The sequence below is a fragment of the Calonectris borealis genome, chromosome 21, assembly GCF_964195595.1.
Source record: "Calonectris borealis chromosome 21, bCalBor7.hap1.2, whole genome shotgun sequence".
Taxonomy (NCBI): domain Eukaryota; kingdom Metazoa; phylum Chordata; class Aves; order Procellariiformes; family Procellariidae; genus Calonectris; species Calonectris borealis.
This window is the reverse complement of record NC_134332.1, coordinates 2,563,879-2,588,753: the sequence shown is the minus strand read 5'-3', so window position 1 is coordinate 2,588,753 and position 24,875 is coordinate 2,563,879. Positions and strand designations below refer to the sequence as shown.

The window sequence follows — 24,875 nt, the reverse complement described above, 5'->3', positions numbered from 1 at the left end:
AGGGAACAGGAATGGGGCAGAGGAGCCAGATGTTTCAGGGTAAACAGGGAGAACTGGGCCAGGACAAAATGGGATGGCAACTCTGAGAACAGGACCAGGAGAAAGGGGGGGTGGGGAGTTGGTGGAGGGGTCTGGGGAGGGTCTCATCAATAGGTTGTTTTCACACAGTCATCAAACCCAGCAGCAAGGGGCTTGCTTCCCCCTGCTGCGAGATGAGCTAAAGTCCGCACAGGGAGGTCGTGCTCTGGAGTGGCAGGTCCCAGCTCCCAAACCGACACAGTCGCCCGCCTCTCCACACAGAGCAGGACTGCGCAAGGAAGAGGTAGGAAACTCCAGCATAGCCCATACTGGCATTTAATCGTAAGGACAGGACAGAGTGGGGCAGGCAGGTACGTTGGTGTGGAAGCACAGCTAGAAGAGCAGACACACCCTGCCCTCACAAAAGACAGATGTCATTTTAAGGAGTAACCCTGCTGAAAGCATCCAAACAAATCACAAAAAAAAAAAGAATAAACCCCAACCCAGAGTTTTCTCTGGAACAGACGTTTCTGCATGATCTCCGAGGACTGCAATCGGACATCGCTGCTAAGGCTGTTTCACAGCAGACACAATGCAGAGAATTCACATAGCGCAAGTCAGGTGTTTAACATGGACGTTTCAGTTCAGGGCCCATCTCCTGCAGTAGAGACAGGGAGGGCTCTTGCGGGAAGGGATGCAGAGCACGTGAAGTCAGGCTCTCACAGAGACCACTCTCCAGAGACCTTCTCTCCCCTAGACAAGTTGCCTCCCACGTTCAGGGCACAGACATCGCAGCAGGAAAGCCCCGAGAGCTGCTCCGTGATGCTGAGTACGTCTAAGCAAAGGCAAACCAGGCCCTTCATTCCCACTCTCCCACCTGCCTTCTGCAAGGAAGAAGGTGCACGAAACAAGGCTGCATCCACGAACGGTAAGAGACCCAGAGAAGTGTCCACAAGATAGCGGGGTTCGCTCATGTCCTTCACCATGGAGCAAGGCCACAAGGACATACACAGCTGCACCCATGCTGGAAGAGGAGAATCAGTCCCAGCTGAGCGTCCCGTCTCCTTGTGAGAGAAAAGGGCTCTCCAAGAGAGAGGTCTGGGCTGCTCCTCCACCTACTGCACAAACCCGGGACACATTCAAAAGTACAGACAATAAATTAAGATTGGGGGAAAAAAAAAGTCATGTATTATATATATATATAATAGAATATAATGTGCGTGTGATTGTGAAAAATAGAAATGTCATCCCCAGGAGAGAGCAAGGCATGGCAGAAACACATCCCTGTCCCTCTCCTGAGCCCAGCCCTACCCTGCTTCCCTGATTCACAGCAGAAACACACCAGTGGGGCCACGCAGGGGGCAGGGGTTGTGCCTGGCACCCAGCTTCCCTCTGCCAGCGGGGGTCCTGTGCCAAGGAGGAGCTGGCTGCTTGGTGGAGGAGTGGGGAAAGAGCCCAGCACGGGTCCCTTCATGGCCTTCACAAGGAAGGGTTGCTGCAGGCAGGAAAAGGGAGGGAAAGACAGGAAAAGCAAAACGGAATGGCAGGGGCACCCCACCCCTCCTCAACTGGCCGGGGCCCTGCCCCTCCCGTGGCACGGGACCACCACCACTGTACCAAGTAGAAAATAAAGCCATAATGAGTCTATGCTTTGGTATGTAACCATCCCCCTCCCCTTGGTCCCCCCTGCGTTCCCCCCAAATCGTTATCTGTAAAACTCATCAAATAAAATCTCTAATGTGCCTTTATATCGCTCCTTGAACCTTTTCTTCCCCAGCGCCTGCCTTGCCCCCTTCTCCCTAGCAGGATTCGGGGAAGTGCCTTGCTTGAGCCCCACCAGTTACAGCTTCTGCTGTCCTGACTGGATCCTGCCGAACGCTGCCTGGTCCAACGGCAGGTAGCAGCCTTGCCTGGAGTCCAGGAAGTACAACCTGTCCTTCACCAGCGCGGGGTCGAAGCCCTGCTTCCGCAGCTCCATCTTCTGGAACTTGTAAGTGCCTTGAGCGGGGAGAGAAGAAGGAATGAGGGGTCACTGGCTGCACACACTCCCATCCCCACTGCCCCTGTGCTGCCCCAGACCCAGCCTTGCACCCCTACGCCTCCAAACCAGAGGAACTGGCTAGGGGCTCCATGGGGCAGAGGGGCTCCATGGGGCAGAGGGGCTCCATCCTGACCCTACTGCAGATCAGCCTCCGTAACCAGGTTTCCCCTCCACCAGCTCTGCACCCAGTGAGAGCGCGCACGCCGTGGCTCACTTGTCTTGGAGACTTCGTGCAGGAACCGCAGGAAGACGGGCCGCGCGTAGAGCGGCAGGGCCTTTTTCAGCTCGCTGGCAAAGCCTTCTAGGTCACAGGAGTTTTCCGGGTCGGCGATGGCTGCCATTCCTGCCTTCCCTTCAATTCCTAAGAGGCGGAGAAGAAGGGAGAGCACTCGGACACACTGTCCCTGTAGCATCATCTCCCTCTGCCCCACACCAGCAAGGTCTCTGGCACAGACCCCCTTTTGTACCAAAGCGCCGGTGCGTCCAGCTGTGTCACTGGCTGTGTCACCACCCTGCGGCTAAGGCTACCAGCGACACCCTGCGGTCACCATCACCTCCTCTCAGAGGAGGCACTTGCTGACTGTCCAGAAAGGATGCAGGGTCCTTCCAAACCAGCCAGAATCAGACCAAAGCTTGAGAGAGGGAGGGAACCCTTTGGTTCCCACTAGGCACATCCCCGGTGGCCTCTTCCCAGCTCGCCCTTGGGGAGCCTTGGTCCAGCCTCTTGCGAAAGGACACATCGATCTGGACGTGCAGGACACGCTCACATTCAAGTGCCGGAGGCCTGTCTGCCTCCCCCGCTCGTCCTCTCCCCTCTCAGCTACCTGGGATCTCCACCCCATAAACCACCACATCTGTCAGGTTGAGAATGCGACTCAGCGTCCCCTCCACCTCTGTGGTGGAGACGTTCTCCCCCTTCCAGCGGAATGTGTCCCCAGTGCGGTCCCGGAAGTACATGTAGCCGTATTTGTCCATCACCAGGACATCCCCTACAGGAAAGTGAGGAATAGGCAAAAAATGAGGTGTCAGAGGGACTAGGAGCAACCCTGGAGCATCTCAGGGCAGTGCCACTAGCCTGGGACAGCCCCCACGCCCACCCAGGCACCCTTCTCCACTCTCAGCGGATGGAAGGGCCCTGCTTGCCTCACCTGTGAGATAGGCAGCGTCCCCTTTTGTAAACACGTCCTTGGCGATTTTCTTATTGGTGGCTGACTGATTCAGGTAGCCGTCAAAGTGCTGCAAGGGGTTGCTCTTGACAATGCGGCCCACCAGTTGCCCTGGCTCCCCTGCAGGGAGAAAAGGGGGGATGAAGGAGGGAAGCACCCAAGCAAAAAGGGTGTCTAACGGGGTTGGTGGGGTTTAACTGAGCAGAGACTGAAACCTAGGTAAATTATTTTGAAGTATCAGGAAAGATCTGCACAGGGCTGAGGAGATTTATCTCTGTGGTTGCCCTCACCTGGTTTGCAGTGGATACAGACACCATCCGGCCCCCGGATCAGCTCCATGGTATCTTCATCCACCCGCACCAAGCCGATGGGGTACACACTTGGTAGGATCCTGCTGTTGAAGCCGCACGACCCAACCTAGGACAGAAAGAGCTCAGAGCCATGGGTAGCAGGGACATCTCTCCCGCCCAAGCCCACTGCCCACGCACATCCAGGATACCAGGGAGCTGGCAATGCACAACAGCCAAAATCCCTCCAGGCGGATGGCAACCCACACCAAGCCTCTTGGAGCAAGAAACCAGAAGCAAACAGCCTGCCTGGGTTTCGAGCCCTGCCCAGGCCAGCAGGCACCCTCTGGGACATGGGAAGGGTGGTGGGGCCTTACATTGTTGTCGAAGTTTCCCAGGCTGCAGTTGCATTCAGTGGCCCCATAGAACTCAGCCACCTGGGCGATGTTGAAACGGGCCATGAACTCCCGCCAGATGGAGGCACGCAGCCCGTTGCCCAGCGCCATGCGCACCCGGTGCTGCCTCTCCACCTCCTGGTACGGCTGGTTCAGCAGGTAGCGGCAGATCTCCCCAATGTACTGCACAATCTGGGAGGGATGGAGAAGAAAGACTCACTAGGACCCCTCCGCAAGGCCCCAGGGTGTTTGGGGTTTCTTCAGGGCAGGTAGGAATGGCACAACACGCCCAAAGTCCCCTAAAGAGGCTGCGGTAAAACCCAGGAGTCCTACTAGCTCGTCCAGTGCCTGTCCTTCCCTGGCTAACTCACTCCTCCCGTCTGTGAAACCTATCTGAGACCTCCCGGCTAATGCTGGAGCACGGGAAGGGTTTGGACATGTGGAGTTACCACCCCAGGTGGGAAGGACACAGCCCCACCACCTTGGAAGGTGGCTTGGGATGGACAGGCAGAACCAGTCCAGGCCTCCCCCTCTTCCAGCAGCTGGGCTCTCCCCCACACGGCACAGATCCCCAGGCTCCGCTCCCCAGTCCCGGCTGGCCCCTTGCCTCACAGCCTCACCGTGCAGTTGTATTTCACGCAATCCTCCCAAAAGTGCGAGGCCGAGAACTTCTTGCGGATGACAATCGTCATGCCCTGCAGCAGGCACTGCCCGACCCCCACGATGTTCCCTGCAGAGAGGCATCCAGGGGAACCCTCAGTCCCCAGACACCTCCAGCCCAGCCCGCTCAGGGAGAGGCCTGGCAGGGCAAGGTGGAGGCCACACGCTGGCTCACCGCAGATGGGTGTTCACCTAGCCAAAGCCCCCAGGGCCACAGGCACGGGGGATGAGACGCGTGGCAGCGAGATCTGGGGCAGTGCTTTGCACCTAGACATCCCAGCATGTCTCAGCCAGCCAGGCGGGCACCGCTTCCCCTTCCCCCTCACTTTCCACATCGAACAGCGATAAGGTGCAGCTATTCCAAAGCCAGACTAGGAGTTGGGATAACCCCCCCCAACACTCCCCACTCCAAAGGTCAGCCAGATTGATTCTTGGCTCCCAGGGAAAAAGTGGAAAGCCTCGGTCAGACGCTGCCAGCAGCAGCCAGCTCCTACTCGACACGGAGATTGCTGCTGCACCAGCCTCCCGCCTGAGCCCTGGGCTTGGCTGAGGGGAAGAGACATTCCCGGCATGCAGGGCTCCGTACGGCACACGTTACCTGCAGCGTGGTAGAGCGGGAGGCAGTCGTACATCACATCGTCGGGCCTCATGCGAAAACCATAAAAAACTAAGCTGGACATGCGGAAGTACCTGGGGCGGGAGGTGAAGGGACATGTCAGCAGCAGGGCCAGAGGCGCTGTGCTAGGACAGGGCAGAGCTCAGCTCTGTCCTCCCCCGAGCCCCTGCCCACGGCCTTACCGGCAGTTCACCACAATGGCAGCCTTGGGCAGTCCTGTCGTGCCAGAGGTGTAGATGTAGAAGAGTTTATCTGGAGAGCAATGAGGAGGCAATGTCACATACCCAATCTAGGAGCTGGCTGAACTGGGAGAGGGGGACAAGTCAAATTTATACACTCTGCTCGTGCCAGTTGAGCCAAAACTTTGTTATGTGACAGCACCAAGAACGTGCTGGGTTCATCCTGGGCAGATCAGTCTGTTGGATACATGGAGGGCACAACAGGATCCTGCTCCACACAGGGCTGGGCTTCAGACACCGGCGTAATACCCATCCCAAACACCCCAGGCCCTGCTGCAGACATCTGCCATTGGCACCTTGAGCAGACATTCCTGCCAGTTTTGTAAGCTGATCTATAAAAACACCACCGTGAGTTTGGCCCCCAAGAGCTGACCACATACCAAGAAAGCCCTTGTCAGGGGGGGTTGGCTGGTGCCGCTGGGCCATCTGCAGGAGCGGGTCCAGGTGTTTCACACCAGGAAGCGCGGACTCGGGGCTTCCTTCCCCAGACCAGAAGAGATGGATAGATTTCTCCAGGGAGGGCTGCACTTCCTGCATTGCTGAGAAAGTAAAGAGGGGAGATGGAGAAAGACGGCAGGGTGGTTACAGCACAGAGACCCCCTGCCCTCCCAGACAGTCTCAGGGAGACGCTGCCCCAGGTAGCAGTGCCCTCACTGTGCTCGGCAGAGTCCCCAAAGGGCTGACAACCATCCCAGGCGGTTGTCGTTCCCATGATTAACAGATGCTGGGGCCACAGCCCAGGCCTCTTCAGGAACTAGAAGATCCTGTTCTCCACCTCTCCCCAGCCAAAACCTCTTTGGTGCCAAGAGGTCTGTTGACACCATCAACCTTACAGGCGTGGGCCGAAACAATGAGGAGCTGGAGCTGAGGTGCTGCAGGGATGTGGCTAACAGCCACGGAGAGCAAGGGGAGGCTCATCCCGTGCAGCGGGGCAGGCCCAGCCCCGCCCAGGGCTCCACGCAGGGGATGGACCCAAGAGGCACAAGAAAGGATCCCCACGCCCAGGCTGGCCTGCTTGGGAGCCAGACAGGACTGAACTCCAGATCTTGCTCAGCTCCAGATCCTGCCCAGTGGCCAAAGGGACCAATAAGAAAAAAAAACCAAATCCAATTCCAACTGTCCACTCTCTTCCAGATCCTTGCTCTGTGGTGGGCAGGAAAGGAGCAGTAAATTCATTGACACGCCACCCCGAGTTTGGAGCACCCCTGATGCATCTGCCTGCCCCTCACCTTCCATCATCTCCACCCCAAAAACCACAGCCTTGGAGCTGGAGATGGTGATGCAGTGCAGCAAGGCCTCCATGCGCAGGTGGGAATTCACGAGGGCTGTCTCCACCCCAATCTTGGCCAAGCCGAGCCACAGCCCCACGTACTGATTGCGGGACTCCATGAAAAGAGCCACCACGTCACCAGAGCGGAAGCCTTGGCTGTGAAAAAAATTGGCCACCCGGTTGGAGTACTCATCCAGCTGCCGGAAGGTCCAGCTCTCGCCCGTGCCTTGGAAGATCAGTGCTGTCTTCTCTGGATACTTGCTCACAGTCTTCTGGAAGATCTTGGCGATTGTGTTCTTCTCTCTCACGTGCCTCCATACTTGCCACTTCACCCGCAACAGGACCAGCCCCGTGCTGCCAAAGGAAGGGGAGCAAGAGGGCAGTTGCTCAGTGACCCCTGCAAAACCACTTCCTCCAGCAAAGCCAGCACAGCATGAGGACCAGGCTAGGAGCTGCAATAGCCCGGCACTGCTCCAGGCCCTGTTCTAGGTCAGCAGCAGCTCTGGGTGCCCCCCTGAACCACGTGGACATGGGCAGAGGTCCTCTGCAAATATGCTTATTGCCAGGAACTGATGGAGGCCAGGGAGAGATGTGTTTTGAAGGCTGCAGACAGGGATGTCCCCAAAGGGGCATCTTTGAGCCTCAGGTGCTCTCCAAGAGGTGACACCCCTCCCTCCCCACAAATCCTTGCCAGGAGCTGGCACAGCCTGGTACCAACTCAGAACGGACCCTGTACAGGCACGTGGTGCCACACCAGTAGCTTTAGGGGCAGGGTGAAGTACAAGGACAGTCACTAGACTTCAAGCTCAGCTGAAATCTATCTTTCCTGTGAAGATTTTGCCATAGAGTTTGGAGCCACCCAGGTGTGGCAGAGGGAGATCTCCTTCCAGCCAGGCCGGGTGCCAGCAGAAACCCAGGGTTGTGCAAGGAGCTGTGCTCACACACACACCGGGGCAGAGCAGTGGGCCAGGGGGAGGGTGGATGGTCGGGCCATCCCAGCCAGGACACCTACGTGACGTCCCTTCGTACTGTCTTGATGAATATGAGGAAGAAGTCCCATCCACCGGATCCCAGGTAGAAGATGAAGAGAGCGGGGATGGCCTGGGCCCAGGACAGCTCCAGACTGGCCCTGAAGAACAGCAGCAGCGCTGCAAAAGCAGCCAGACGCAGCATTGTGGCCTGCAGAGAGAGAGAAACCACGGCCATCAACCCACACACACTGGACTCGGCGATAACGAACCTATGGGCGGGGGATGCGTTAGCAGCCCCCAATTTCCTGGATGAGGTCCCTGAGTCACCAGTCCTCCTGGCAGCGAGGACATAACCCAGCAGCCCAGAGCTCCCACAGATGTAACTTTACCGGACCTTGGAGATGGCCTCCAATTAAGCCACCAGCACAGCACTGCTTAGTGCCAGCCAAGAGCTCAGCCATGCCCACCTGGGGAGCCACATTCTGCACACCAGCCAGGGGCACAGCTGTGCCCCAGCGGCATGAGATGCAGGATAAAGTCACTTCATGGATGTGGGAGCAGAGTCATGGCAGGAGACCTTGTACAGATGTTTGGCAGGCACCAGGGCAATGCCAGGCAGGGCTGGCTCAGCCTCTCACCTCCAGCCTGACAAAGCCCAGCTCCAAATTCCTCCCTACCACAAGGATCCCTCCGTCCCCATAACCCAGGTCTCCCTATCCCCCAGCACCAGCTCTCCTGCATGCCTGGCTCCGGGAGAGCCAGCATGGCTGGTGGGAGAGCACACGCTCCCCAACACAGCTCAGACAGGAACAGGGACAGGAAACTCAGTCCTTTGAGCTCTGCTCGTGTTTGCAAACCCTCATGTCGGCAGGCAGGTTCCTGGCCTGGCTCTGCTGGAGACTCTGCCAGAGCGGGTCGGGGACGAGGCCAGGCACAGGTATGACCTGGCCAGGCTGGAATGGGCAGAATAAGGGCTGTCGCTGCTGCCAGGAGTGCCCAGACCCCCGCCCCATGCCTTGTGGACAGCGACGCAGTCTCTGGTACTTGTCCCCCAAAAACAGCACCTCTGTCCCCATCCCAAACACACCTCAGATTTGGCTCTGAGATTTGCAGGAGACCGCGATCTACCAAAGGCTCTTTTTGGGTGACAGCATCGGGCAGAGGAAAGTGACAGTGATGTGACCCTCGCAGCTTGAGGGCTCCTACATAAAACTGGTCCTTCCTGGCATGGATGCAGGCCAAAGAGGAAGGAAACACTCGCTTCATTTATCTTTCTCTCTTAAAGGTGGATTCACCGCTCCAAAGCTGGCAGCCCTGAGTGGGCTCTGACACAGGCGGCAGGGCCGGGAGCCACGTTTGTGGCTTTCGCTCTGCTCTGTGCAGTTCCCCCAGGTCCGGGGAGCCTCTGTGGATTTGGCACAAGACGCTGGCAGGGTGGGAGCCAAGGCAGCGCCACGTGGTCACTGTGCCCTGGCATGTCATGCAGACTGTCTCACCTCCAAGCTGTGCCACCGGCAGCAGGCAAGGGATGCACCAGAGCGCAAGATGTCACTGGCAGGTGGGGGCCTGGGGACATCCTCCCGCCTACAGGCCCTGCCCAGAGATCCCCCCTCGTGCCAGCAGCCTCTAAGCTCTCTCCACCAAACCCCTCCCAGGCCTGAGGTCCCACAAGACAGTCCTTCAGCCTTTTAGCAACTGCATTTTTGCCCAGGAGCCTCTCTCTGCAGTTAAACAGGGCAACTCTTAGATCACCATCAAAATACTATGCCTCGGCCAAGACCTGGGCCCTTCGTTACACGCTCACATCCATCAGACAGATGTGGAGAACCGGTGGTGAGGGAGCCACCTTCTGTGTGGGCAGCAAGGCGCTTAATCTTCCAATTGAAGGCAAGACGGGCCCAGACAGGCCCCTGTTATCCTCTGCTCACATCTCTGCCTCACACCGGCATGCCCGGTGCCTCCCGATGAGAGATAACCGGTGCATTACTGCAAGATAACCGGTGAGAGATTACCGACAGATAACCGGTGCATTACTGCCAAAGACCTCCAGCCCTGCCGTTAAGGATTCAGGTCTTGTCTAGCTGCATCAGCACAGAGATGTGTAGCTCCACAGCCAGCGGTCATGAAGGCAAACCGCAGGGATCCATCACGCGGGGGCACAGAGACCCGAGGAGAGCTGGGGAGAGGGACCAGCCTGGGGAGCAGGTCTCAGCGGGGGGGGGGGACGACAGGCAGGCTACCGGGCTCCAAGAAACCCCAGCACTAATGGTCAAGCTCCAGGGGCCGGGAGATCCCCAGAGGCACCTCTCCAGCATGAGAAGCTGTGGAGGCACCTGTCCCCCCACTTGGCCCTGGGCAGGGTGACGGGGATGAGCCCGCCGGCCCCGGGGAAGGACGGGGAGGGCAAAACGGGGGGACCCCGTTTCACTCTCCCCGTCCTTCCCCGGGGCCGGCGGGCTCATTCCCGGCAGGCAGGAGGAGCAGCGCAGCCCCAGCCCCATCTGAGGGGGCAGAAGGACCCGGGAGGCCCATGGGGGCCTCACACCGGGGCTGCAGCCGGGACCCTCCTCCCGTAACCCCAGGCCAGGCCCGGGAACCGCCCGGGGAGAGCCGGCATCCGTGGGGGGAGCCCTGCAGCCCGCTGAGGAAGAGGCCCGCGGCGCCTCATGAAGAGACCGTGGGGCTCAGGGGCCCCGGTACGGCCCGCGGTGCCTCATGAGGAGACCGGGAGGCTGAGGGACCCCGGTACCGCCCGCGGTGCCTCATGAGGAGACCGGGAGGCTGAGGGACCCCAGTATCGCCCGAAGGGCCGCGACGCCTCATGAGGAGACCGTGGGCCGCGGCGGCCCCACCCGGCCGCCCGCGGGGAGCCAGCGTGGCCGCCGCGGCGGGGCAGAGCGGCGCCGGGAGGTCACGGAGGGGGAGGACGGTGCCGCGCTCTTACCGGGCTCCGGCGCTTCCGCTGCGGCCCGGCCACCTGCACCGGGAGCGGGGCCGGGAGCGGGGCCCGCCCGCCGCTGCGGCACGGGGGGGCGGGGCGCGCAGCGCTGCCCGCCGGGAGTTGTAGTCCCGCCCGGCGCCACCGGTCCGGCCCCGTGGCGGCGGGTGCGGTCCCGGGCAACGGCGGGGCTCGGGGCGGGGCGGGGCGTGGGGCGGTGCGGCGGGAAGAGGCGGTGAGGGCGGCGGGGGAGAGCGAGGGCTCTGTGGCGCAATGGATAGCGCATTGGACTTCTAGCGCGGTGACGGGAGTCATTCAAAGGTTGTGGGTTCGAGTCCCACCAGAGTCGCATTTTGCCGCCGGAGCGCTGCGATCGCTGTCGGGGGTCCGCGACCGCAACGGGCCGAGGGGGAGCCGCCAGCCCCGGCCGATGCTGCCGCGCAGGAGCCCGGCTGCCCTGGGCAGACCGCGGGGGGGAAGCCCCGTTTTCGGAGCGGGGCCAGGTGTGGCCGGGGGACGAGGGGACAGACCCACGCGGGGAGAGGAGCTGCGGGACACGGCCCTCCCGGGGATGAACGGATGTGCATCTATCCCAGCAGGTCCGTCCGCAGTTCTGCAGTGGCATCACCTCCTTTGATAGTCACTGTTATCGCATCCCCAAAACGGCCCCAGCATCATGGGCACGGACCACTGCTGGTGGCGGTGGTGGAGCTGCCGTTTGTCCGCAGCAAATATGTCCCCCCAAAAAAATGCATTTTCGCATGGCTTGCGTCTGACTTGCCCGCTCCGCTCCTCTGTCGCCGCTGCCTTCCTTCTCGCAGACTCGACAAGCGACAGCCGTGGCGAACAGGAGCCGCGGTGGCCGTTAAGTGATCCGGCTGAGCAGATGCAGTTTAAAATTACATTATGTGCCATTTCTGTAGCGCTGGCACCAGCCCACCAAGCAACATGCGGCTGCGCGAAGGCGGCACAACTGCCGCCAGCAAGCCAAGTGCTGCACGGCCGCACTAAATAACCCAAAGTGCAGCGAAACCCCCTCTCACAACCATCATTTCCCGCATTTCCTTGACTGCTGCTCGTGGTTTCTGGAAGCGGCAAATCTTTGCTTCCCTTCGGTTTAACCGCCCCAAAGCTCCGACACGTTTCTGATGCAGAAAAGTACATTTCCGGGTCATTTTAGGGCCAAACGCTTCTTTCATCTCGACCAGTGCAATAGGACAACCCCCACTTTGTGTTTTACAGCAGCTAAAGGATGTATTTATATGATACCCTTTATTATCTGCTTGAAATAACTCCAGAGGCCAAGAGGAGGCACAAACCCGGTTTTGGAGAAAAACCCGAAGTCTGGCTGGGCGGGTGGTGGAGGGAGAAGTTGAAAATGGGGAGTCGGGGGGCGCAGGAAGGAAGCCAGACCCTCTGTCCTACTGTCTGCTCTTAAACGTAGCCCAAAAACCAAGAGTTTTGCCCCTGCTCAGCCTCCTAAGATGGAGCAACTCTGACCCCTGGTCGCACCATCAGCCCCTGCTCCTGCCAGTCTGCTCCAGCATCCTGCAGGAGACTGGGATGGGGCCGGTGAAGCTCACAGCGGGGCAATGCCATGTCCCCCGGCTGCCACCAAGAGACTCCAGTCAGCGAACCCCCTCTTTCCCCAAGCAACCAGGATTGCTTTAGGAAGCCCCCAGCCTTGCCCAGCCCCTGCTCCGCACCCCGATCTTCCCCTGTCCGGGCCTTTCTGCAACGACCACCATAAGGAGCCACTCAACAGCCCAGCACCCCCAAATCCCAGCTGGAAAGATGTGGCTCCGCAGCCCATTTTGTGCCCCAGGCCCCAGGGACGTGCGGCCACGCGTGTGCCCTGCCATCACCTACCACTGCAGACGGAGAAGAGCAGACCCTGCTGGAGCCGAAAAGGGGTGAGGTTTCACATCAGATCTCCCCTTCAGAAGGGGAGATGGGGCGGAAGGAAAGGGGTAACGAACCACAAGCTCCACCGTGGATTTTATTAAGCAAGAAGGAATTTCAACAGCAAACTCACGTGTACAAAGAGCCCCTGGCCTCGTGGCTCTCTGCCCCCGCATCCGACAGCTCTGCACTCCAGCCACTGACAGTCTGGAGCTCTGTTTAATTAACCCAGACAGCAATCAGCTCCCAGACGCAGCGCAAGCAGCCGCCGTTTCTGCACTCCCAGGATTTAGCCTCTTATTCCCGATCGTGTCATTTTGTTGCCCAAGGAGGGGACGATTCCTATTGAAAACCCAGCGCAATCACGTGGATTTCAGCATTTTTGGTGGGGAGGGACTACAGGGAGACGCTGCAGACTGGGATCGGCTTTCGAACAGCCAATCCGGCAGGGATAATATCCAAAGGTATTTTCCTGCCTGCTCCCGTGGGCATGCAATCACGCACCGCCTGGTCTCCAAGGCGTGAGGCACATCCCATATGACCCATCAGGAGACCAGTCAGGCACCAATACAAGATGGGATTTCACTGTTGCACACACCAAACCTGCCCCTGGGCTGCTCTGTAAATCACTGGTTTAGCTTCAGTCTAGGGCGGCCCCAAGACTTTAAGCCTCGATCTTCCCTGGGAGGGTGGGAGGAGAGATTTACCTATACAGCCCTAGAGCTGCAGAAGGCCAAGTTTGCTCCGGTGCGTTGTAAACCAGCTTTGCTCCTTCCCCACCCCAGCATTTCAGAGCATCAGTACCGGAGCCAGCAGCCAGACCCAGCTGGCAAGGGCACGGCGGGACTTAACATCCCTCCACTGAATCACAAACAGCAAAAAAGGTCAAGTTTTGTTACGGCACAGGGAGGTGCCACTTGGCCTCTTCCAACAGGAGGGTGCCAGCTCTTGGCAGGAGAAAACTCAGCCCCCAGGTCCGTGGTGGCTGGTAGCAGAGCCACGCTGTGCTCCCGGGCAGGAGGAGATGGAGCGCGGCAGGGGACGGCTGCTGTCCGCCAACGGGGATCCCCTGTCCCCTCCCCGTACTTGGGCTCTCACACTCGAACGGCCGGGGGAGGGAAGATGCCGATCTCCTCCCGCAGGGACTCCACTGGCTGCTCCCAGCGCTGCTCGTAGTAGACGTTCAGGATACAGTTGGCATTGCGCCCGCTCCGAATTGCCCAGGGAACCAGCTCGGTGGCCAGGACCTGCAGCTTTCTGGAACAAAAGACACAGAAGATGACAGCTTTGATTTCCATGTTTTGTTTTCGCTTTCCTTCTCCAAGTCTCCGGCAGATGCCAACCCCATTCACACCGCAAGCCCCTCCACCCCTCTAGCATCCCTTCTGCTTATCTCACAGGGGAAACTGAGGCACAGAAGAGGACGGTGTGCCGGGAAGGTTACAGTTGGCAGCAAACCCAAGACCAGAGCTCAGGTTCTGCAATCCCCAAACTGTGCTGGGCCACCAAACCAGATGTGCTGGGGCAGGGAACAGCCGTCAGCGTGGTGAGAGTCCTGCTGGCCCTCAACACGTGCCCAGCCAAGGGCAGCCAGGCCTGGGCATTGCTCCTCCTGCCTGGCACAGGAGATTCGGTGCTGGAAGCAGATGAAGCATCAGGTTCTGCTTCAGTGACCAGGCAAAGCCATGCCTCCCGCTGTCACTGCTTCCCTGGGCCGTGGGGACAGAGCAGCGGGTTCACAGGAGGGATCCCTGACTGACTCCCCCCTGCAAATTAGCAGTGTCCCCTCTTCATCCCCAGAGGACACCGGAAAGCATCACCCAGGCTGGCACATCCCCAGCGCAGAGACTCCCTCCTCGCGGCTGGCACCTACCGTGCGCTGAGATGGACGGGGCCGAACGCTGCTCCCAGGACACACATGGGCAGCCCCGTCTGGATGGCTTCGAACCATTTCACCACGACCTCGCCTGGGAGGGAGCAGGGAGGCCATGAGCGGGCAGGGCACCCGGGTCGAGGGCTGGCCAGGGCCGCGCGGTCCCGCAAGGCAGGTGCACGATCTGCCCCTTCTCGAGGACGGCTACGCACCCGTCGCCCCTGCCTCTGCAGCAGGACTCGGGAATGCTTCCCAAGCCTGGCCGTGGTCTCATCCCATGCCAGGACAAGCCTTGTCGTGCACCACCCACCCGAGAGGGACGGTCCGGGGCCCCCGGGGGAGCAGCACCCCACAGTCGATGCCCTGTGAGCTTGGGAAACATCTCCTGGGCAGGCTGGGTCCCTGCAGACCTTTAGCAATGTAATTGCTGAAGCCTGATCCCCCACGCAGCTCTCCCCGTCTCTCGGCACGGGACAGACTTTTTACAAATGCTGCCAGGTCTCACCAAACCCTGCACAGCAGACCTGACATGCCGGTCCCCGCAGGCTCGCCAGCAAGGCTCGACTTGCGACTTGCTACTGAGTCAGATGCAAAACGAGGTCAAAGGACACGGGAACAGGCAGATAAGGAGTAATCAGGAACCCCCCACTTCTGCCTTCGCTCAGAGCTTTCGAAATATCCCTCCCTCACGGTGCCACCCTCCCTGCCAGGCAGCAAACACCCACCCACCCGCCCAGCAGCTGCCCGCACCCAGGGCTCGGGCAGAGCATCTCCCAGCAAGGGCAAAGGTGACATCCCGCAGGCTCTCGGTCACCACAGAGCCAGCGATGCAGGACAGTGATGATGCAAACCTCCCCGCACACCTCCCCAGGCTGAGGATCAGGGATTCCGACCAGCCCAGCCCGTTCCGTTCCTGGAAGAGGCGGCCGAGCACCATCAGTGGGGTTTGGCAGCGCGGCCCTCCGAGCCCGCTGCTGCTCACCCAGCATGTTGGTTGGCATGCCCAGGAGGGTGTGCATCAGGTCATGGACTTCTCGGTACCGCTGGATCACGTACGCCAGCTCTTCATCATCCACAAACTTGGGCGGCATCCGGGTGTCCGGAGAAACCTTCTGCAAATCCAAAGAGGTCCAATTCAGCTCCTTCCAGACCTGAAGTTTCTGGTCTCGTTCTTTAATGAACAGAAATATGTGGCCCCCTCCATCAGCACATCTCCCAGCCCCCAATGACGGGGATCAATATCATTTACATAGACGAAAACCAAGCACCATGCAGCACTGGTGACAAATCCAGCATCGTCAAACACCCAGCATTTCATTCCGTTCCGACTCCCTCTCATTCCCGCAGGGTTCCCCACAGGTTCCTCCATGGCTCCAATCTCCCTCTAAAGCACATCCGTGCTCCCAGCACAGGGATCAACTACAGCTATTAGCACCCTGCGAAACCCCACACTCACGTTGTCCTCCAAGAACCGGACGTACTCTCGGCCCAGCGAGCCATCCGGCAGCCCCCGCAGCCTGGCCATGTCCAGGGTAGAGAGACGGATGCGAGGTCGTTCCCTGAAAGTGAAACACAGGTCAGTGAGTCTCCCAGTGAAACCCACAGCGGAGGGTCCTGGAGAAAAGGAGCCCCTGGAAACCCCCATCCCCTGCCTCTGCCCTTCCAGAGCATTTTCCTTGCACGGATCCTGACTGCTCACTGCAGGGATAGCACCGTCCTTATTTCTGTTGCTAAGGCTGGGAGACAAATTGCTTAAAGGATCTGCCTGAAGCCTTGGCAATAAAAGGGCTCTCATCTTGAGCCCCTGTAAAACTCTGGTTAGAAAAACACTGGTGTCCTCTGCACCAAAAGGCTGCTGCGCGGACTGCTGGCCAGGCACAGCCCCCAGCAACAGCCGGCCCTGGGGGAACAGAGCTCTTCAGCATCCCTGCAAAGCAGCCAGAGGAAGGAACAACCCTAAAGAGGGGAGGGAATTTGTTCTAAACGCAGGTTTAATTTCTCTCCTGCTCAGGCTTTCACCACCAGCCACGTGCACGGAAAGGTCTCCTCTCCAGGCTGTTGGCAAACAGGTGCCCCACAGCCCTGGAACTAAACAAAAGCCCTTTTATTTCCGTGCACAGGATAAATTCTTCCCATGATAAAAGCCCTGCAGCGGATCCTGGAGCAGAGGTGCCAGGCAGATAAGCAGGACTCGCACCAGCTTTACCCTGGCTGCAGATGCTTCCTTGTATATTTGGTGTCAAAGGGACCCCAGCAGCTTGGAGGATTAAAAAAACCACTTGTGTGCACAAATTGGAGCACTGCAAATCCCTGCAATACCATGGGGCAAGATGCAGGTGGGGATATCTCTCCCCAGCCCTCGGTGCCTTGGCTGTCCCCCCTCCCTGGGCAGTTCCTCTGGGGCTCAGCCCCATCCTGCTGCTCCGTGTGCTTTGCCAGGTCAGGGTCTGGAGCCAGGATCAGGCTGCTCTGCACAAACATACGGCAAAAAGCAGCTTTTCCTCAGCCCTTTTGTGGTACAACCCGAACGATACACAAGCAGCAGGCGTGATACGTAACGAGGAGCAGGGAGAAGACAAGCAAATAAGCAGTAAGATCTTGGTTAATAAGCCTCATGAAGTCCCTCCTGGTCCTCAGCCTTGCTGTGCTCGACAAGTCCCTGCAGACATGGAAGCAAAAGTGATCAAGTCTTAACAAGGAAGACAAGAGAAGTGGCCTCATTTCACAGCTTGGGGAGATGCCGTGGGCGCCGGGAAAGAAAATACGGAGGTGTCTAAGGAGGAGGCAGACCAGTGGAGATGAAGTCTCCAACACAAGGAGATGCAGCAGCAGGCACAGGGGAGAAATCCATGGGCGTGGTGGGTTTTCATCGCCGCTCAGCATCCACGTCCATGGATTTCTCCCCTGAGCCTGCTGCTGCATCTCCTTGCGTTGGCACCTGCCAGTTCCAGCAGCGAAGCAGAACAGACAGACACCAGCGCCTGAAATAGGGCTGGGCCCAGCGGCTGCTCTTGCCCTTAGACTTGCCTCGGGGCTCTTGTGATCGTTAAAAATAAAGTAAAATAAACCACCTGGAGGGTCAGAGCTAACAAAATGCTTGTGCTGCTTTCAAGCCGGGGAGCGCAGGGCTCTCGCTTCACAGGGCCCAAGGAACGCGCCTGGCCTTGTGTCTCCCTCCCCACCATGAACCATGCGGCGAGGGAGCGGGGGGTGCGGAGGGACGCACTGGAGGATGCGGTAACCTTCCGGGTGGTGTTTCATCTTGTCTCGCAGGTTGGGCAGGGCAAGGCAGCCCGTGGTCTCCCCGAGGACTGCCACCATGTCTGAAAGAGAGACCAGAGAATGACCCAAGAGTGGTTTTTGCAACACCCAGCTGTCCTTGGTTGGCAGGTGAGGAAACGGGGCAACGAACCCCTTGGCCAGGAGCAGGCGCGAAGCCTGTGGCAAGGCAGGGACCCCGCGAACTGTGGATCTTCAGCCTCGGGGCTGCTCTGCCCCGGTGTCACCCAGAAGGAGGGATGTAGGAGCAGGCGTGAGGCCTGGGGGACCAAGGAGGAATGAGATGGGGCTGGGTGGCATCACAGGGGATCAGGAGGAGATCACCGGGGGGTGTTTGGTGTTCCTCACCCCCTCTCTTCCACAGCCTCCTGCCCTGGGCCAGGTCTCAGCCCTGCACTTGCCCCGTTACTAAATGTCTCACCCAAGAGAAGGAGAAATAAAGTCCCCTGAGAAACTCCCAGGAGGCACGGGGCAGGATTTGCGGGACGTTAATGGGAACCCTGGGTGGAACGAGCTCCCCTCGCCCGGCTCACCGTGTCTGTAGGGGTCATAGAGAGCCATAAACGCCGAGCCGGCAGCCAGCAGCGCTTTCTGCAGCGGGCTGGTGGGGATGTGCCCGGGGTACCGCTGGGAGCACCCTTCCTCCTCCTCCTCCTCCTCCTCCTCCCCGCTGCGTCCATCCCGGGCCCGCGGCTCGGTGTGGCTCAGACCGGCTCTGCCTGCGGGGAGCAGGGGGTGAGGAACCGGCGGGCACGGAAACGGGGCGGGCACCGCCCGGACGCCCTTGGGGCTGCCCGCGGAGGACAGGGACGGCGGGGACCGGGGCAGGGGACGCGGGGAGAGGGAGAAGGCACTTGCCTGGGGAACCGGGACCCGCCCGCAGCAGCGAGGCTCCCGCCCGCGCCGCCGCCCGCCGCAGCAGCAGCATCGCCCCCCGCTCGCCTCCCGCCGCCTGCCCCGGAAGCGCCCGGCGGGGCGGAGCGGGGCGGGGCGGGCAGCGCGGCATGGCGGCGGTGCCGGGCGGGCTCTTCGCCGTCTACAAGCCGGCGGGAGTGGCGTGGAGCCGCGTCCGTGAGGCGGTGGAGACGCGGCTGCTGCGCGGTGAGGGGCCGGCGGCGGGACCCCCCCCCAACCCCACACCCGGGGGGCTGCCGGCCGCCCCTGACCGCCCCCCGCTTCCCTTTTGCAGAGCTGAACGCGGCGCCGGGGCGCGCCCCGCGGCAGCACGTCCGCTTCCTGCCGGCCCCGGGCGGGGGCGACGGCGGGGCCACGGGGCTGGTGGCCGCCAGGGTGCCGGTGCTGGCCGACCACCCCCTCGGTAAGGGCCGCCCCGGGGCCTCGGCCTGCGGGGGGGGCGGTGAGAGCCCCGGGCGATGGGAGCCCCGGGGGCGGCGGGAGCCCCGGGGTGGCGGAGCCCAGGGCGGGCGCTGCGGACCGGCCCCGACGCTATCTCTGTTGCAGTCCGAGGCCCGCGGTTCAGGCGGCTGAAGATCGGAGCGGGTCACCGGCTGGACGTGAAGGCCTCGGGAGTCTTCGGTGGGTCTCATCCCGGAGCGGCACCGCATCCCACGGGCTGCGAGGTGATGGGTTTCCGTGCGGGGAAGAAGCGGTGAACGCTCAGCCGTTACCCAGTAGCAGCCCCTGGGTTCCACAACCCAGCTGAGAGTATAAATGCTAAAACACAAGAAACGATCCAACAAGACACTGGCAATGCCAGGAGACTGGAGCGGCCCCTTACCCCCAGCGCACAGGGCTTTGCTGTGAGACACCGAGCTCCTGCCCGTGATCTGCCACGCAACCCCTCGTCTCCGCTCCACCGCTTGAATTGGTTTCGCTGTGGCCGGTGTTGTTAAACATTTGCCCTGAAGTACCCAGGTGGAAAGTTCTGGGGAAATCCAAGAGCCCTAGTTACAGTCTTTTAATGACAGGCAATAATTTGGGGGTCTAATTGCACTGCTCAGACATAACTTCTAAGGAGATACGGCCCCGTCCAGGGGGGAAGAAAAGTACCGTGAGTGCGCAGCGCTGTGTAAACGCACGTCAGTAACTTTCCGTGTGGCTCAATAACGGGTTCCCTGTCTTCTGTTTCAGTACTTGGCATAGGCCATGGGAACGCGCTACTCACTGATCTGTACAACTGCCACCTGACCAAGGTAGGTGATGGCTTTGAAGGGCCTCAGAACATTTGCGCACAACCTCACACTTGATTCCTGCCCCAGTGCCCCGGACTGGCCTTGTGGCGGTGATTCTGCTTTTGAGAGCTTTTCAGGGTCCAGAATTCATCCTTCACGTGAGCGTCCAGACATGGCTGTATGAGCAGAGGACGCTGCTGTCTTTTTGTGCAACATCATCGTGGCCTGCACTTCCTAGCAGCTGCACAGCAGAATATTGCTACTCAATTGCTTGGAGCGTGTCTTTGAGAAATTGCACTCTTTGCCCTTCTTCAAGGTTTACACTGTCGGTGGGCTGTTTGGTAAAGCCACTGATGACTTCTCAGACACGGGGAAGCTAGTAGAGAAGACAACATTTGGTAAGAAACTCAATTGATGTGTTTTTTTTAAAAAAAAAAACAGAACACCAAACAAATAGCATTTTAACTGCAAAGCATTTAACCTGGTAAATTGCATGTACAAATTTTATTTGTACATGCAGCCCACGCGCAGTCCTGACATCGCAGTCCTGTGCTAAATCCAACCGCAATAGATAGAAAGCCAGTATGAGTCCTGATCACAGCGGTTGCTATGGATTGGGTGGAACCCACATCTCTCCATAAATCATACCTAGAGATAACGGTTAGAGTCTTTCATTGAATGAAACTCTTCAAACACCCGATAAGAGAAACTGGAGCCAACATCCTGAAATCAATTAAGCAAAATGGTTCCTCCCTTTGTAGCCCAGCGCTGTGCTGCTCCGTGCATTACCACGGTACAGCCAGGAGAAGTGACTCTGCTGAAGCCACCTCTCGGCGGTTCTCATCAGCCCATTTCGACGTGACTGCCTGCCAAAGGGACAGTAATACCCTGATGGCATATTTCAGACTGCTGTCTCTTTCCAGTTTCTGGATGGATAATTGAGCCTTTGTTTCTACCTTAATATTTGCAGATCATATCACAAGGGAGAAGCTGGAACGGATTCTCGCTGTCATTCAAGGAACAAATCATAGGGCCCTGCTGATGTACGTATCCAGTGGGGAAATGTAGCTGACCTGATCCGACTGCCATTTGTTGGTCTTTAAAACAAATGAGATTATTTTGTTTGCCATAATCAAAGTCTTTAAAGGTTGGAGTGCTAGACAGAACAGAGAGAAGTTACTCTGAGTGCTCTGTACTCTGGTGAGAGGTTGCAGTTAAGTGTCCTTCTTGTATCCTGAAACCTCCAGCTATTTTAGGACCTATTAGCTACGTTAGGACCTACAAAAATACCTTGTAGACATGACCAAGTACCTCCCTCGCAAACTCTGCTACACTACTGACAGTATATATAACACTGAAATGTATGCAAAGACTCAACACATAGGCAGTTTTAAGAATAAAAATTGCAGCTCTGCTTTATTGGGGGTGGAGATATTTTGAAGCCCATTGAAGAGAAGTAATAAGTGTCTGCTCTGCTCCTTTTTTTCTTTTTCCAGGCATTCTAACATTGATATGAGAACACAAGAGGCATACGAGATGGCTGTCAAAGGGTTGATTCGCCCCATGGGAAAAAGCCCTCCGATAATCACAGCAATCCGATGCCTCCAGCTCACGCTTCCAGAATTCCAGCTAGGTAGGACTGGTACAAAAACTACTGGGGAAGTCTGAGTATGTATTATAGCAAATAAGTCGGTAAACTTCAGTTTCTTATTCGTGATTTAATGCAAAATGAGTTGGTGGGAACTTTGTAGCAGCTTGTAACTGGTAATCCCTGCAGAAAATTTAATGATTTGTGGTTTCCAAATTCACAAAAGTATCTCCTCATTAGCTGAACTCTTTAGTGCAGTGGAAAGATTTTTTGGTAGGGCGAGATCTGGAACCCTGACAGTACTGAAGCTGCTGTGGTCAATCAAGCCAGCTGTGCACCTAGCTCACAGGTTTTTCCCTGCCAGTTCCAGATCTAAGACTGAGGCAAGAAAATTTGCATAGTGAATACCTATGGGGCAAAATTCTTCCTTATCCTAATGTTTCAGTGTAATGCAGTTCGGCGTGGTTGGGTTGTTTGGTTTTTTTTGAAGTGTGGTTTGCTTTCCTGCAACCAGTCGTCTACTCCTCACAAATTATTTGCCTTATTAAAAAGGTACCTTTTTTGAAATACCTAAATTTCTACATTACTCTCCTGTATCTATGGGTTTGTTTTCTAAAACATTCACTTTGGGAGGTGCTAGGACACCCTAAAGTATTCCAGAAAATCATAATCCACCCATGCTGTATCTTAAATAGTCTCCTCTACCAAACCAGTTCTTTCAGCATAACTGTGAGCGATGTCTGGATTTACAGACAAGGTCTGAGTTTGTGTCAACGCTTTGCTGCTTCTGACGGAACCTCTCTGTCCTTCTAGAAGTCCATTGCTTGCATGAGACTCAGCAGTACCTCCGAAAAATAGTTCATGAGATTGGTCTGGAGCTGAAATCATCTGCCGTGTGCACACAAGTGCGAAGAATACGCGATGGTGTTTTCACGTTGGATGATGCTCTCCTGAGAACCCAGTGGAACCTGCAGAGTATACAGAATGCAATTTGGGACTGTCAGCTCAAAGTGAAAACAGAGTTAGAGAAAACACTGGGCCATCAGGATAAAAGTTGTCTTCGTAAGATGGATGCTGAGATGGCCCACGCTGCAGACAGCTGAGCGTGTGCTACGGAGGGAACGTCCACAAGCAATCTCTGTAGCACAATAACGCAGCTATATGCTGACAGCATGATGGACAGCAGAAGGAAGGAGGTTAATTGCAGTTCACTTCCACTCTTTCCTTGAGATGACTTTAATCAGTGAGGCATTTTTTTCAGTGACAGGCTGTATAATTTTTTTTAAAGCATCGCAAACAGTTCATTAACAGGAGTCAGCTGTGCCAAAATTCCTATTGACTTTGGGAACATTAGGTTGCTAAGGGATATAAAAACCCATCCCCAAATTGTTAAGCAGCAGGAAATACAGTGTCTTACAGAGCTGTATTCCCTTGGTTGCACGGATTTGTTTGTTCCTTGCAACTGGCAGCATAACTTATCTACTGTATGGATTTTATTTTCCCCCCATTGTCCTAGAGTATTTTCTTTCCATTAGTCCTGCTTTCAGACACATGAGAGCTCAAAATCAGACTATAAGAGGGATGTGCGGCAGAAAACACAGCTTACACAAAGCAACGCAAGGAAATGGTTATATCCAGAGTAGGTGTGTGCGATAAGGAAAGATGCTTGTAACAGGGACCGACGCAGAAGATGCACAAGAAATAAAACTGTAAGTAACCTAAAGGGGAAGAGGCTGTTTCTTGGCTCAGTACTCATCTGTGAATACACTGACTCATGAAAAAAGGAGCATGCTGGGTTTTTTTTTGTCCTGAGGAACCAAGGGTGTCCGGGGCTCTGTGGTATCCTGCAGACAGCATGTACTGCCCTTCAGTGAAACCAGTAATACCATTTGTTATCTGTTGGCTCATTATAGCTGGGTCTGACTTAGCAGAAATACACTTTCTAAATTTAAATTAAAAATCTGAAGTTACGCTTACCATTATTACACTCAGTATTTTTCCAGCTATACGCATTGTTAGAGAGTTTGGAGATTTACTTACAGAAATCAGTAGAAGAGATTTGTTCTATTCCTCTTTTGAAGTTGGACAAAAGCCAGCATATTTTATCCTCCAGATAGCTGTTAAGGTACAAGAAGTAACTCGGGGAGGAGCAGTAAGCGGGGCTGTGATGAAGTACCTAAGTGGCAGAGTCCAGTCCTGTCCTGAAACATCCCCGAAGTCATTAACTTAGTCCCTGGAATCCTTCCGTTCTTCTGGGTTTCCCTGCACTGCACAGAGCAGCCAGAACAGCAGCAGAGCGGAGCTGCCACCCCGTGGCACGTCACCGTGCCAGCTGCAGAGCCGCAGGGACTCCCCAAGGGCAGTTTCGCTCTTACCTCAGCTGCGTTCATCCTCCGGGGACAAGGGACTGGGGTCAGGGCACCTTCCTCGGACAACTGTCTTGTGCTAACTGAAGTGTAAACCCATCACCACAGAAGCACGAGTTCTGGAGCCGGGCAAGAACACTTGCACGGCTACGGCTGCAAGTTTTAATACTAGTGCTGCTACACGGAGGAGAAAACATGGACTTCTCAGTCCTTAAATAACCTTCAGTAACTTTGGTAATGGAGCATACTTCATCCCACGTGGCTGACACCTAACGCAAACTGAAGGACTTTCTGTACGTACTTCCCATTGCAAAAAACATTTCCAGTTGCTTGTGCCAACGCCAGACTAACATTTTGGTTGGAACACTGGGCTAAACCAGTTGTTTCGCACAGAAAATACACGCCAAAACAGCAATGTGGGTTTGGAGAACAAAGTTAGCATTTCCCAGTTCTAGTCTTCTTGCAACTTTTTTCCTCCCCTTAAAACTACTCCAAAACACAAGTTTTCCACACTTGGCAAGAGGGGAGTTATGGCGGGGAGATACACCTGTAACCATACCCGTGAGAGTCCATTCTTACACAGCCGCAATAAATGCCCTCCAGAGAAGCAGAGCTGCACGTTAGCAGAGACTTGCTTGAATGAATCCCAGAATACAGATACGTTGTCTGTCCCCCTGCTTTAAACCCCTCCCCAGGGCTTTTGTGGCAAAACAAGATACTTATTAGTGATGTTTCTGCACCAGGTCCAGAACAGAGAGCACAAAAACAAATCTCTATTCTCAGCAGCAGCCTTTGTGACCATTTTCTGGTTTCCAAGCACTACGAAGACAGATTAATTTGATTCAAAGTTGGAAATAATGAGCAGGCTGCAGCATGGGCCTGACTGGAGACCAGAGGGGAAACTTACTGACAGGAAGGTCTTAGAAGTAGAAATGAGCAGAAGGACATCAAGCTTGAGTGAAAAAGGGACAACGGATCTGTGGTCAGCACAGCCCTTCATCACTTAGAACTGCACGAAGCAGCCAAATTTAGTCTGTACAGTCACCCTCAATCCTAACACCTGACATTGAAACATTCATGCTCTCAACATAATTTTGTGTTTAGGACACCGCTCGCTTTCACAGTGACTCTGCA

General features: G+C 56.8%; 3 protein-coding genes and 1 non-coding gene across 5 annotated transcripts; 2 read left to right on the top strand and 2 right to left on the bottom strand.

Annotated features, from left to right (window-relative positions):
- Positions 1 to 338: 338 nt before the first annotated feature.
- Positions 339 to 10,691, bottom strand: SLC27A4 (solute carrier family 27 member 4). Of its 2 annotated transcripts, XM_075170367.1 has the most exons (14): positions 10,608 to 10,691; positions 7,705 to 7,871; positions 6,652 to 7,046; positions 5,803 to 5,961; positions 5,366 to 5,435; positions 5,166 to 5,257; positions 4,528 to 4,637; positions 3,890 to 4,099; positions 3,516 to 3,642; positions 3,208 to 3,345; positions 2,884 to 3,048; positions 2,274 to 2,420; positions 1,856 to 2,016; positions 1,061 to 1,136 (listed from the first exon to the last, which is right to left on the bottom strand). In XM_075170367.1, the coding sequence occupies exons 2-13, from the start codon at positions 7,863 to 7,865 to the stop codon at positions 1,859 to 1,861; spliced, it is 1,932 nt and encodes a 643-aa protein (XP_075026468.1). In that variant the 5' UTR covers positions 7,866 to 7,871; positions 10,608 to 10,691; the 3' UTR covers positions 1,061 to 1,136; positions 1,856 to 1,858. The 2 variants fall into 2 exon arrangements, with proteins under 2 accessions (XP_075026467.1, XP_075026468.1); XM_075170366.1 differs by having other exon boundaries at positions 339 to 2,016.
- A 169-nt stretch (positions 10,692 to 10,860) lies between these two features.
- Positions 10,861 to 10,950, top strand: TRNAR-UCU (transfer RNA arginine (anticodon UCU)). The gene is given in 2 exon segments: positions 10,861 to 10,897; positions 10,915 to 10,950. It is a non-coding gene; the product is annotated as a tRNA-Arg (tRNA).
- Positions 10,951 to 12,581: 1,631 nt separating this feature from the next.
- COQ4 (coenzyme Q4) lies at positions 12,582 to 18,585 on the bottom strand. The gene is made up of 7 exons (XM_075170362.1): positions 18,510 to 18,585; positions 18,189 to 18,370; positions 17,603 to 17,699; positions 15,833 to 15,935; positions 15,359 to 15,488; positions 14,377 to 14,470; positions 12,582 to 13,760 (listed from the first exon to the last, which is right to left on the bottom strand). Exons 1-7 carry the CDS (start codon positions 18,581 to 18,583, stop codon positions 13,598 to 13,600), a joined length of 843 nt encoding a protein of 280 aa, XP_075026463.1. The 5' UTR covers positions 18,584 to 18,585; the 3' UTR covers positions 12,582 to 13,597.
- A 58-nt stretch (positions 18,586 to 18,643) lies between these two features.
- On the top strand, positions 18,644 to 23,098 carry TRUB2 (TruB pseudouridine synthase family member 2). The gene is made up of 8 exons (XM_075170361.1): positions 18,644 to 18,756; positions 18,845 to 18,973; positions 19,117 to 19,191; positions 19,747 to 19,808; positions 20,104 to 20,185; positions 20,758 to 20,830; positions 21,284 to 21,420; positions 22,189 to 23,098. Exons 1-8 carry the CDS (start codon positions 18,660 to 18,662, stop codon positions 22,476 to 22,478), a joined length of 945 nt encoding a protein of 314 aa, XP_075026462.1. The 5' UTR covers positions 18,644 to 18,659; the 3' UTR covers positions 22,479 to 23,098.
- Positions 23,099 to 24,875: the final 1,777 nt, after the last annotated feature.

Coding starts and splice junctions, on each gene's coding strand:
- TRUB2 (XM_075170361.1), top strand. CDS start 18,660: ATGGCGGCGGTGCCGGGCGGGCTCTTCGCCGTCTACAAGCCGGCGGGA. Junction 19,809..20,103: donor ACAACTGCCACCTGACCAAG/GTAGGTGATGGC, acceptor CCCTTCTTCAAG/GTTTACACTGTCGGTGGGCT. Junction 20,831..21,283: donor AATCATAGGGCCCTGCTGAT/GTACGTATCCAG, acceptor TTCTTTTTCCAG/GCATTCTAACATTGATATGA.
- COQ4 (XM_075170362.1), bottom strand. CDS start 18,583: ATGCTGCTGCTGCGGCGGGCGGCGGCGCGGGCGGGAGCCTCGCTGCTG. Junction 18,371..18,509: donor GGTCCCGGTTCCCCAGGCAA/GTGCCTTCTCCC, acceptor CCCCGCAGGCAG/AGCCGGTCTGAGCCACACCG. Junction 14,471..15,358: donor CATGCCAACCAACATGCTGG/GTGAGCAGCAGC, acceptor GCTCCCTCCCAG/GCGAGGTCGTGGTGAAATGG.
- SLC27A4 (XM_075170366.1), bottom strand. CDS start 7,865: ATGCTGCGTCTGGCTGCTTTTGCAGCGCTGCTGCTGTTCTTCAGGGCC. Junction 4,100..4,527: donor GCGTGAAATACAACTGCACG/GTGAGGCTGTGA, acceptor CATCCCTCCCAG/ATTGTGCAGTACATTGGGGA. Junction 3,049..3,207: donor GGACGCTGCCTATCTCACAG/GTGAGGCAAGCA, acceptor ACTTTCCTGTAG/GGGATGTCCTGGTGATGGAC.